The 13642-nt window shown below is 44.6% G+C and overlaps 1 protein-coding gene across 5 annotated transcripts in view; it reads right to left on the bottom strand.

Annotated features, from left to right (window-relative positions):
* Positions 1-1279: 1279 nt before the first annotated feature.
* Positions 1280-13642, bottom strand: part of ano1a (anoctamin 1, calcium activated chloride channel a) — a 230080-nt gene continuing 217717 nt past the window's right edge. For all 5 annotated transcript variants that reach the window (XM_041197457.1, XM_041197458.1, XM_041197459.1 and 2 more), the window contains one exon: positions 1280-6579. In XM_041197457.1, the coding sequence (XP_041053391.1) occupies positions 6292-6579 (288 nt within the window). In that variant the 3' untranslated portion in view covers positions 1280-6291. The remainder of the gene's footprint in view (positions 6580-13642) is intronic.

Below are 13642 nucleotides of genomic sequence, written 5' to 3'. Positions count from 1 at the left end.
CAAGTCAAAATCAATGTCAAATAAACCAGGTTTACAACTTGATAAAGAGGGAACTACACCACTTGCATGTTTGCCTCCAAGTAACACACCGCCCTGACTTGGAATTGTATTGCCATTTCTTCCCACTCACTGGGTCAAAATTCTGGAACTCCTTCCCTTAATGAACTGTGTTGTATCTACAGCAGTTCAAGGCAGCACCACCTTCTCAAGCGCAATTAAGGATAGACAACAAATGCTGGCCTTGCCATCGATACGCTCATCCCAATAACAAATAAAAAGTGCCGTGGGATAGGATATTGCTTAGATATTGGCACCAGAGGGACTGCAATGGTCTTTTCTAGCCCTACATTCTTATCAGTATAGGCTGAAGGATAAATTTGTCCTGGTGGAGCTGGCACCACCATCAGCATGATTTTAAGAGCTGGGCGTTTCAGTTGGTATATCCAGTATTGGCATCCAGTTTTGTAATAATGACAGGAGGTTGCAACCCTGAGGATTCCTCGTACAATGAGAATTTACAGTACTCCTGATGCAACAGAAACCACTCTACTTTTTAAAAAAATGTGGAAGCTCAGATTGGTCAGTGTGGGGTAGACCCAGGTACTAACTTGAAATGAAGCTAAGTCGCTTCATTGCTTGCAGTTCCATGGAAATGGTGGTTGGTGCTGTTAGTGCTCCAGGGTCTTCACCAGGGATCACTGCTTGTTCCCTGTAATCAAGCAAGTGAGGGTGCGATGGGTGGGTTGGGGGGGTCAGTGGGGTGGTTATGGAGAGCGGTGTGAGGAGTGCGGGGTGGTCAGAGTCTCTCAGTGGTCAACCCCCCCCCCCCCCATGGTGCTGTGTGCCTTGATTGGGCTCAAATCTCTTTGAAAGAGGGATCCCCACCTCGAAGGCCATAGGCAAACCCGACAGGGAGGCACAGAAAAGCCATGCAATTCTCACTTAATCCCTGAGCCAACACTAAATTTCAGTGGGCTTTGGGATAACTGGTGTCAATTGGCTCAATAATAAGACTAATTGACATCCAGCCGCGAGTGGGAGAGTTTCCCATATTGGCTCGTTCCCACCTCCAACTTAATCTTCCTGCCACTGGGAGGCTATCATGCAGCTTTGTCCATGATTAAATGGTTTTGGCTGCCACGATGGGCTGGATTAAATTCCGCCCGTTGTCACATCATTAAAAGCATGTGCCCTATTGGAGGGGGGAAAAAGTGAATATGAAGCGTTTGTACAAGATGTGCACCAATACAGAACAGGATAAAGGACATCTTAGATTAAAAACCCTAAAACTGAACTTTATTTGTTCTAGCATATTTTCATTATTCATATCGTTACTTTGTATAGTTGTATAAAGATAAAATTATATGTCAAAATCATTAGAGTACCACTACAGTGGAATCCTGCCAAATAGCATGGACCAGGATAAGAAAATAGTTGCTCATAAGTAGACTGCCTTTCAATAGAATTGGTTACATTATTGGTACACTGATTATGTAAGGAACAATTTTAGGACATGGTAACAAGTTGAACACAATATTGGCAAATATCAATTCAGATTGGATTAATAAACGTATATTAGTGCTTCTTTAACAGGATATTATTTCAACATATCATCAAATTTATGATTACAGTTCAGCTGCAAACGAAAGTGCTTAGTAACCTTTTCAGGGCCACAAATAGATTTTACACAAAAATGTTTTAACAGAATGAGAGACTTGAGTTTTCAGAATTCTGAGATGTTAGCTGGTTTCCTCTATTTTCACAATTCCCAATATGCATTTGCACAGGTTTTACAGTCGACACACCAAGTGCGAACTGGAAACAAAATTTCAGTACACAAATTATTTAGATTCTTGTTTAAAGAATGACAAGATTTATTTTTTTCCCCCTCCAAAATCTATCGTGGGCAGTGAGGATCTAAATAAAATTGTTTGCAAAGGGGTAAAATTTGTGTGAGCAAAATATGAAAGACATACATTTCAATAATTATGTCCCAACTGTACTCCTTAAATGAATAGAAATATGTTAAAATAAAACATAATTGGTGGCGACATCACTTTCAGGAGTATGATCTAGAAATTAATGAGAAAGGGCTCTCTGGTCTCAATTCTTTGTTTTATGAACTATAAAAGAGCTTACAGAGCAATATGTTCCAGCAGGATGTAAACCAGAATCGACAGCCTGCATCAGAACAGTAAACTGGCACCAACCTTCTGTTCAGTATTACACTTAACAAGCAGTTACTGTGATTACAGTATAATAATCCTCCCCTTTTACAGTACTCTGCAGAACTTTTAAAGTCCCCCTCTTTTCAATAACATGCTTCAGAATCTTGCTCAAATAAAAGGAGAACTTAAATCTATTTAAAACAGTAAATTTTACCCATTTACTTGAAAACAGTCCCTCAAACTGCGCACCAATATGCAGGAGAAATGCTATGACATCTCTTACTCAATGCATTCTCAAATAGGCCACACTGGTCACATGACCTCTAGTTGACTTGTCACATTGATGTTTTTGAACAGTAGTTTGGCAATTTCAATTAAAAAATCAAAATATAGTTTAAGTTCCTTTTCTAAAATAGAAATTCTGCCAATTGCTAGGTTTTGCCATTTTGAACACTCAGTTCACCATTCACTTTGGGCATGTTTAATTTTGGGTTGGGTGATGCTTTCTCATACTTTATCATTTCAAATTTGCTCATTTCTTTTCTCCAATAGTCTCTCGTGTTCTGAGGAGCTTCCAAGCAATAAAAGAATGGCTTAAGGTGGAAGACATTAGTCTTATCATCAGCAAAATTATGCACTGAAAATTGACACAACACACATGCTATACATGTATTAAAAGAGTTCCCATTCCCACTACCTGGGTTTTAAACAAAAAAAAAGCTTCAAATATATGAGGGAAATGCTCCTCCTGTAATGTTAACTGGTTTATTGAAGGGGGTGGGGGGAGGGGAGAAGAGAAAAGAAATCAAATCAAGCAACTTGCAATTTGACGAAAAAATACACAAATGAACAGAGCAGCTGAATATAGAGAAACAGAGTAAATGAAAGGTAAAGGAAAAGCAGCTCTATTTTCTGACTTCTAGAGCTTCAAGGCATATTTGTAGTTTTGTGCAAAATCATGTCCATAGCAGTGCAAATGAATGGATCTTCTGTGGTGGTCAGAATGAAAGAAGGTAGCAGGTAGGCTGCACCTACGCAGTACCCTACAATAGGCAGTACAAGCTGATGCCATGCCAAGCATTCAGGTTGGGCAAAGCTCAAGTAGGTGGTCTTGGACAGCAAAGGCTTTCTGGCGTGGGACTGACACTAACAGTTGCACCAAGCACAAGTTGTCTCAATCTATTTTTCATGGCTGCCAGCTAAGCTCAAATGAAGGCTGTTGTCTTTGACCTCCACTTTTAAGCTCAGTTGTCAGTCTGTGAATATATGGGTAATGTCTTGTGTTTGGAAATTAATGAAGATTAGATTACTTTACTGGGACAATTGAAATGAATGCATTGTAAACAAATCAATGACAGATAGAGATGTGATTTATAACTTGAGAGGAGGTTTGAAATATAGCCTCTGGGAAATGTACTAAAGGATGGCACAATTTCTAACCATTCCCACTTTTGTCTAGTTTGGTGTAAAATCTGACCTTCTGAACCCTTTTAAGCAGACAGTCTCGAAACAAGACTGCTTCTATATAAGAGGACATATTCTGGTAATCCAAAGACCCTCTCAGGGAAGTCTGCTATCACTTATTCTCTTTTGTGGAGGGAAAAATAGGATTTTGATAACACATTATACCAGAGACTGTGTTCAAGAACATGCTGAAAGCTACAAGAATTAAAATTATTCCTTTCAAATTTGGATAAGTAATTTTTATGCCTGTATAAAATTATCTATTGGAGGAGAGGATTATTTGTACATCCAAGTGTAAAGGAAGATGCATTTTCCAGTGAGCTATTTACCCCATTTCTTGGTCTGGACCAGCTTAATATATTAATAATTATGGTTCATAAGGGACTCAGTCTGCTTATGAAAATCACAGACTCACTGTGAATATGAGAAAGGTGTTGAGAAAAGGCCAAATTGGGCATTGATTTAAGATTTATTATTTTCAGGATGTTGTTTACCCAGAAGGAAATGTAGGTGTTAAATGTTACCAAGTACCTATTTAGCTTTAGTAGTGGCTGGCATGTAGGGAACTCATGGGCTGCTGCATCCCCAGAATTTACATTGGTAAAAACCATTTAGAAATGACACTACAGAGGTGGGTCACAGATAATAGAGACAAAAATCAGCAAACTTCTGCCTGAGATCCTGGACAGAAGAGGCATATAAACATGGAAAAAATGTAAAAGTTGGGGAAAAATAATATCTGGAGACTACACTTGACTCTATGGTGGGTAATTACTCAGAATGCATTAAATGAAGGAAGTTCTATACAACCGATGTACAGTGTTACATATGGCAATCCTCTAAATATTGAAAATCATCCTGTTAAGGTGGATAATGTTCTGCTTTGAAGTCATTTTTTTTTAGTGATAATCCAATTACAAGAGTGAAGTCTTAAAACACTAAAGTGCTCATTACTTAAAATTTGCTAGTTTTCAGAACTGAAACGTGAAATGTGGTCGATTTCAAACACTGACAATAAAGCAGCTTTTAAGAAATCTGAAATTACACTTAACTAATTTGGTGCCTACAGCTTTACCTTACAAGTGTGGGAGGTGGGTTTGTGGGGAGGTAATGGCTCTGTCAATGGCACCATCTTAAACAGTTATGAGACATGTAAGAAACGAATTGCAATTATGGTCTGAGTTTCATTAGTGATGTGTAGGAGAGAGAGAGAGAAAGTTAGAGAAAGAAAGACAGAAGGGAAGAAGAGAAAATTGAGAGAAAGGGAGAGAGATAGACCTTCCATCTCTGTGTCTTTGTCTATTAAAGGATGAAGGGATTGTCTTTTGCTTTAGACAATTTAGTTTCCTGTATCAGAATAGCAACATCCAGAAGGTCTACTGGATGCCATTCTGTCTTAATTTGAAATGGGATCCTAAAACGTGTCCCCACTATTTTTTGTTGTAGAAACAATTCTTAGAATTTGGGACTCCACCAGGAATTAATCCCCTTTATTCAGCCAATCATATTATTGAATGCTAGTAACCTATCTACTCATAAGTTAGTAAATGGTTTATATATCAATCAGGGTCCTGCTGGCATTTATAAAAGTTAAGGTGCATGATTGGAAGCTAACTACATAATTGAAATCTCCACTAAGGCCCCTTTGTGAAAACCATCAGATGGCAAGTTTCGTTACCACAAAAAGGAAATTGTGCTTGTAAAACATCCTGGCATTGGTGAGCACGACAATCAAGTTAGCTGGCTCCTTCATAAAACTAGCTAACGAGGGGCTGCTTCTATATGCCCAGTTTAAGATGCTCAAATGGGTGAGGCCAAAAGGACAGCATTGCTATGGAAGGTATTCCAGGATTTTCCATTGATTACATAAATGCTCAAACTACCAGTTGGATAATGTGTTCAGATTAGCAAAGCTGATATTGCATTAATTTGGATTAATACAATCTGCTACTACAGCAATAATTTACAAATTCCTGATTGCTATTGCTTTGCCCACATTTGCTTCCCTCAAAACCACATTATCCAAAACAGACACCCCTTTCATAACGTAGGCAATGTGTTCTTAACCGATGGCAACCTTGGTTTAAAGTGAAGTTGTTTTGTTTGTTCACATTTAAAATAGAATATAATAGAATAAAACATTTTAAACTGGGGGTGGGGGAGGGGTGAAATCTGCCTTTACTCAAACATCCAAGAAAACAAAAAGGGAGACTCAGATAACTAACCATAAATATGTATAATAAAAAAAGTTCATTTTAATTGTGGCAAAAAAATAGCTCAAAAGGAAACTGTTGCCATCATCGCTATGAATTATTTTCCAAGCTAACAACTAAGCTTGATTGTACTGTTACTTAGGAAATGGAAAATATCTGAAAAAGCATTCCTGTGGAATACGAAACAGTGACACTCCCTGCATTGCACTGTGTAAAAATATAACTATTTTTAACAGTCAAATCATGGTCCACCTCATCCATAAAGGAAGTAGTTCTTGCATCAACATTTTCAAAATGGCAACATGAACAGCAGCAAAATTGGAGCCATCCACCATAGGTGCTGTTAGTACAGATCAGATATTTGCTGCTCCTTTTTAAGTGATGCCTTGCCATATTGTGGAATGCCCCAACTAAAGAAACTTAAGTTTACTTTAAAGCATCAGTTTCTAAATAACTTCCGGTCCTGCATTTATAAGCTGGGAGCGGGAAGAATCTGCGCCGTCCATGCAGTTTTCAACTGGCTCCTCATTTTCCTTGGGGCTTTCTTCGATGTTTTCCTCTTTCCTCTCTTTCTCTTGGGAAGATAGTACCTCCACGATATGCAGTTTGGTCTGCTCTTCTTTCAGGAAGAGATCCACCAATAATGACTTTTCTTTAGACATGCGCTCACTGATTTCCTTTGGAATGTCTGGGATCAACCAATCCACAAAGTCACTCATAAACATAACTAGGTTCTGTAAAGACACAGAGGGGTGGTTAGTGAAACAGTACAGGAAGAGAGCTGACATCAATTCAGGAATATTAGACAGCTTGCGGAGATTTCTAAGTGATCAGAAAATAGATTTGCACATCCCCAGCAATTTAAGCTCAAAAAAATCTGCTGACATCAAGTGCTCTTAGAGTCAGAGAGGCCTACAGCACAGAAAAAGGCCCTTTGGCCCATCAAGTCTGCGCTGGTCAAACAGGTACCTAACTATTCTAATCCCATTTTCCAGCACAAGGCCCATAGCCTTGTATGCCATGGCATTGCAAGTGCACATCCAAACACTTCTTAAATGCCATGAGGGTTTCTGCCTCTACCACCTTTTAAGGCAATGAGTTCCAGATTCCCACCACCTTCTGGGTGAAAGAATTCTTCCTCACATCCCCTCTAAGCCTCCTGCCCCTTACCTTAAATCTATGCCCCCTGGTTTCTGATCCCTCCACCAAGGGGAAAAGTTCCTTCCTGTCTACCCTATCTATGCCCCTCATAATTCTATACACCTCAGTCATGTCCCCTCTCAATCTCCTCTGTTCCAGGGAAAATAACCCCAGTCTATCCAATCTCTCCTCATAACTAAAACTCTCCAGCCCAGGCAACATCCTGGTAAATCTCCTCTGCACTCTCTCTAGTGCAATCACATCCTTCCAATAATGCAGATTCCAGAATTGCATGCAATACTCTAGCTGTGGCCTAACCAGTGTTTTATAAATTCCAGCATAATCTCCCTACTCTTATATTCTATGTCTCGGCTAATAAAGGCAAGTATCCCATATGCCTTCTTAACCACCCTATCTACCTGTCCCGCTACCTTAAGGGACCGGTGGACATGCACACCAAGGTCCCTCTGATCCTCGATACTTCCCAGGGTCATGTATTCCCATGCCTTGTTTGTCCTGCCCAAGTGCATCACCTCACACTTATCAGGATTAAATTCCATTTGCTACTGATCAGCCCATCTATATCCTCCTGTAATCTAAGGCTATCCATCTCACAACTTATCACCCCACCAAATTTACCTACATATCTGCTCTTCTATTTCTCTCTGACTGTTTGGGGGCCTCCCAGCAATGTGATTGCTCCTTTTTTGTTTTTCAGTTCTACCCATATGGTTTCATTTGAGGAGCCTAAGATGTCACCCCTCCTTACTGCTGTAATTGACTCCTTGATCAATATTGCGATACCCTTCCTCTTTACCTCCTTCCCAGTCTCGCCTGAAGACCCTATATCCTGGAATACTGAGCTGCCAATCTTGCCCCTCTCTCAACTATGTCTCTGTGACAGCAATGACATCATACTTCCATGTGTTAATCTGTGCCCTCAACACATCTGCCTTATTTGTCAGACTCCTTACATTAAAATAAATAACCATCCAACCTTGCCAATCTCCCTTGTGTCTTAATTGGCCTATAATTTATATGTCTCCAGACTCACTTGCACTCTTTTCTAATTTTGGCTGTGCATCTCTCCCTGCTGAACCTCCTCTCAGGATTCCACCCCCATGCCAAGTTAGTTTAAACCCTCCCAACAGCACTAGCAAACCTCCCCGCAAGGATGTTGGTCCCATTCCGGTTCAGGCACAACCCGTCCGCCTTGTGCAGGTCCCACTGTCCCAGAAATCTAAAGCTCTCCCTCCTGCATCATGTCTCCAGCCACGTATTCATCTGGACTAACCTCCTATTTCTATACTAACTAGCGCATGGCACTAGAAGTAATCCAGAGATTACTACCTTTGAGGCCCTGATTTTTAACCTGCTTCCTAGCTCCCTAAATTCTGCTTGCAGGACCTTATCCCTCTTTCTACCTATGTTGTTGGTACCAATATGTACCACAATCTCTGTCTGTTTGCCCTCCCCCTTTCTAATGCCCTGCAGCCGTTCAGTGACATCCTTGACCCTGGCACCAGGGAGGTAACATACAATTCTGGAGTCATGTCTGCAGCTGCAGAAATGCCTGTCTGTTCCCTTTACTATTGGGTCTCCTACCACTATTGCTCTTCCCCTCTTTTTCCTCCCCCTGTGCAGCTGAGTCACTCACAGTGCCATGATTGTGGCTGCACTCCCCAGAGGAACCATCACTCTCATCGTTTTCCAACGCAGATAAAATGGTTCTCAAGTGAGATGCACCCTGGGGATTTCCTGATTGCCTGCCGGATACCTTTCTTCTGACTGATGGCCACCCATTCCTTCTGTCTGCATTTCCGTAAGCTGTGGGGCGATGAAGTCCAAAAACGTGCTATCCATGAAGCTCTCAGCCTCGTAGATGCATCTCAGTGCCTCCAGCTGCCACTCAAGCTCAGAAACTCAGAGCTCAAGTAGCTGCGGCTGGTGGCACTTCCTGCACATGTAGTCGGTCAGGGCGCAAGGAGCGTCCAGGACTTTCCACATGTTACAGTTGGTACATAACATGGGCCTGAGCTGCCCTGCCATGCCTCTAGTTGAAAAAAAGCCCCTTACTTTACATTAAATGCAGTAAAAAAAAGTTCAATTATTTATGTACTTCAAATAAAAACTAGAACTCTTACCTTTCCTTAGCTTAATCTATTTTAAACTGGAGAAAAATACTTACCCACTACTCACCAATCAGCTCTCACCTTTGTGCTAACGTCACTTTTTGAAGCTTCCCCACACTGGCGCTAGTTCTGATCTCTCCGCCGCTCTCTCACGCTGTCTTGTGATGTCACTCTTGTTATTTTCAACAAGAACTGACTGCAGGACACTCTTCCCAGACAGCTTCACCGCGATGCTGACTGCAGGATACTCTTCCCAGACAGCTTCATCGCGATGCTGACTGCAGGACACTCTTCCAAGACTGCAATTTCTTAAAATGCTTTGGGTGCAATAGTCCCAGATTTGCACTAAGTATGGTGGAGGGCGGGTAAAATGATGTTTTACACACTGGCCATGATGGTACGTTTTCACACCGCATTGTCCCAAACCCGTCACATTATTTATGCACCCCCGGGAAACACACTATTTCCATGGCAACCGAGCTCTCATTTGCCTGCCTGCCATTAGCCCACTGGGCGCCATATTTAAAGTCCAGCCATAAGCACACCTCAGTGGTTCCAGACCACCACTACTGCATGGAAGATATGACCCTGAAACTGAAGGAGACTGCAGACCCCAGGTTCAGCAACATGTCTGGTGAGCTCTTTTTGGATGCCGTGGAGGCTTACCGGGATGTCCTTGACACCCGCTTTGGCCATAGGATTGGTAGCAATAGCATTAACCTGGCCTGAGAGGCAGTAGTCAGCGCCAAAGCCCTTCAAAAGAGGACAGCCACCCAGTGCCTCAAGAGAATGAATAATCTCCCCTGTCCAATCAGGGTAAGTCACTTTTCTCATCACTCTCAACTCTCACAATCACAAACACATCACACATCCACAGGGCCCTTACTCACTGCCGGTTAAGGGACATCATCATTCACCCTCTCACATTCACCGTCATTCTCACCCCGTCCATGGGACCACTCACCACTCACAGAGGCTAGTCATACTTATCACCTGGCCTGGCAGGCTTCCTGCTTACACTTGCTCCATTTCTATTCATGCAGGACAAGTTGGTACACAAGAGGGAGAGGTCGCAAACCGGTGGTGGAATGCCCGAAATCAAGGTCGTCGTGAATTTTGAAAACAGAGCCATCCAGCTGGCCAGCGAGGATCTGGACCGGTCCTGAGCTGATGGTGAGGTGGGCGCTGCTCTACCAAGTGAGGGTCCAGCAGTGCAACATCCATTAGATAACCATGCAGTGAGTGATGTCCTGTTTCACAGGCCACTGCCATGCACTAATTATCTCCCCTTGCTTTCACAGGCACATCTGCCAAACAGACGACAGAGTCCATGACCCAAGGCCTCCAGTCAAGACCCGATGAAACCTCCAAAGAGGAATCTGAAGGCACCCTCCTTGAAATTGCACCACAGTGCTCACCCCCACCCTCCACCAGCACAGAGACACACACCTTGGTGGGGCCTAGCTTTAGAATAGCCCCGGGATCACAATCTGGTGAGCATGTTGCACCATCTGATCCACAGCGGGTGGAGGCAGGGACTTCCCAGGCTTCTGGCACTCGGAGGACAGCTGGAGGCCAGAGCTTTGCTGAGTCCGAATCAGATGACAAGCCTCTGGACTCAGCCCTGTCACAGACGCTGAAGCTGCAAAGGCAGGCTCGGGAACATCAGGAAGGGATGTCCGCTGCACTCCTTAGATTGCAAGGCATGATGGAGAAGTCCGTCCACCTTCAGCCTGAGGTGATAGCATCGGCATGCCAATGCAATGAGGTCAACTCTGGTAGGACAGTGGCTGCCTTGGAGACCTTGGTCCAGGACTTGCTCCTGCACTGCTGTGTGGGCTCAACTCCATTGCTGATGTCATAGTGGGCCTCCAACAGTGTGTACACGAGAGGGGTGTCGGGCAGCTCGATCTCACTCCAGCTACCCCTGCTCCTCAAGGAGTCAGCCTGGTGCCCCCGAGCACCCATAAGGAGGAGGATCAGCAGGTGCACACGCTGGGCTCATCCATCCAGGTGACTCCGAGAATGTCCGGCCCACCTGACTCCCCTCTTCCTGTGAAAGTTAAGGAGAATTAGTTGCACCACCTGGGGACGAGTGTTAATCACATGTACGTACTGTTCACTATTGTCAATAAACTCCCAAGAATGTCTCCCTGCCAACGGCTCCTTGCTCTGATGAGCACTGTTCTTGTCACTCAGATGTGAAATCTTCCAGCACAAGATAAAAGCAGGTGTCTCAGTCCAGGGCCTCTTCCCTGTGCAGCCTTCAGATCAAAGTGATGGCCCAGCCTCTCACTCCCTGGAAACATTACTAAAGCCTGCACCTCAGCGGTGCTGGTCATTGCTGCCAGAATGTAGTGGGGAGGCGCCAGAGTTCTGTCATTCTCTCTGTGTGCTCTCAGCACATTTAAGGTGGGGCTGCTCCCCATCTCTTCAGCATCTGTGACCACTGATGCTCCTGAAGGGTCCAGGTGCTGAAGGCAGACAAAGGATCTGGTGCTTTTAAAGTTTCATGGCTGTGAGATGAGGGCATGCAAGATTCTGAGGGGGCTTGACAGGGTAGATGTTGAGATGTTTCCACTAATGTGGGAATCTCGATCTAGGGGACATAGTTGCAGAATAAGGGGACACTCATTTAAAACTGAGAAGTGAAGGAATTTCTTCTCAGAGGGTAGTGAATGTCTGGAATTCTCTACCCCAGAGACTTGTGGAGGCTAGATCACTGAACGTGTTTAAAGAGGAGGTAGATAGATTTTTGAAATATCAGGGAGTTGAGGTCTATGAGGAACTGGCACGAAAGAGGAGTTGAGGCCTGGGGCAGATCAGCCATAACCTTACTGAATGTGGGGAAGGCTTGAGGGGCAGAATGGCCTACCCCTGCTCCTATTTCTTGTGTTCTTAAGTGTCCCTTATGATATGACGCTGATCAGAGTGTGCAAGTGATCTGCCCTCGGCCAGACAGGAATCAGGCATTCTCAGAGGCTGTGTGAAGATTAATGGAGTGTCCTCACTGCATATCATCCTCCTCCTGCAATCGAGTGACTATTACAGCCTCCACTGCATCTCCATGACAGCAGTATTCTCAGATGGTATTCGCACTGCCATAAGCCAGACTGGAGTCAAACGTTCACAAATGCAATGTGAGGATCAGTAGTGTCTCCTCACTGCATGTCATCATCATCCCTGGCAAATCTAGCAGCTATGAGGCCACCCAAGCTTGCCTGCCTTGTCTTGCCAACGTGAGAGCCTCATCCCTGTCATTATTGCCTCCAAGGACCTCCTCATCCTCATTCCCGCCGGCGTCCTCCTCATCGGAGTAGTGCAGCTCCTGCATCTCCTCCTCATCCGACTCGTCTCCCCGTTGGAGTGCCAGGTTGAAAAGGGCGCAGATGATGATGATGCACGAGATCCTCTGTGGACTGTATTGCAGGCTCCACCAGACCGTTCCAGGCACCGGAACCTCATCTTCAGCATCTCGATGGTCTGCTCCACCAGTTGCGAGCTGGAGCATGAGCCTCATTATGCCGTCGCTCTGCTGTAGTCTGAAGCCGCTGCATGGGTGCCATCAGCCACGGCCTGCGTGGGTAGCGCCTCTTCTCCGAGGGCCTTCCCTGCAGCTTCTGTGCACCCTGGAAGACTCCAGGGATCTGTGACTGACTGAGGGTGTAGGTGTCATGCATGTTCCTTGGAAACTGTGTGCACACCTACAGGATGCATTTCTGGTGGTCGCACACCAGCTGCACATTCAGCAACTGGAACCCCTTGTGGTTGATGCAGTCCACCATGTATCGTGACAGAGATCTTAGTGCCACATAAATACAGTCGCTTGCACTCTTCCCCTGCGGGAAACCCGAGATCTGGGCGAATCCAATGGCTCTTGCATCCTGGCTGTCCTAGTCCTGGGTGAAATGCACAGAGTTGTGTGCCCTCGCAAATTTGGCATCTGTGACCTCAGATGCATTTGTGGGCAGAAGCTTGTGAGATCCCACAGTGGTCACCTGTGGAACCCTGAAAGGAGCCACTGGCATAGAAATTGAGCGCCATGGTCACTTTCACAGCCACTGGCAGTGGATGCCCTCCATGTCACCATGGTGCTAAATCCTGCAGTAGCTGGCAGATGTGACTGACCATTTCCCTAGACATGCACAGACTTCAGCAACACTGGTTCTCAGTCATTTGCAGGAAAGGCGGTGTCTATAGACCCTGGGTGTCATTAGGCGCCGACCTGGGAGGGCTCACTGTGGCTCTGGCACGGCGTGTGGGAGCCCCAGCTGCCCCTTCCTCCTGAGGTTGCTGCTCAGCCAGGAGCCTCAGCTTTCTCTTCCATTGTCTTTGCGCTCTGTAGGCCTCAGGCATACAGCTAGTTCACCAGGCTCCGTGATCCTGATGTACTCCTCCCACAGGATGAAAGACGGAGTCATGTGGTTAGCATTGGTGAACTAAGAACCTGTCCTGGTTAAGTGTGACAGCCCCATAACACTTCCTGGGGGGGGGGGGGGAGAAACGCAGCCCGCCGGTGGGCTGA

This window comes from Carcharodon carcharias, chromosome 10 (assembly GCF_017639515.1).
Source record: "Carcharodon carcharias isolate sCarCar2 chromosome 10, sCarCar2.pri, whole genome shotgun sequence".
Classification (NCBI taxonomy): Eukaryota; Metazoa; Chordata; class Chondrichthyes; order Lamniformes; family Lamnidae; genus Carcharodon; species Carcharodon carcharias.
Note: the sequence above shows the minus strand (reverse complement) of the source record. Positions and strands in the feature narration are given on the sequence as shown.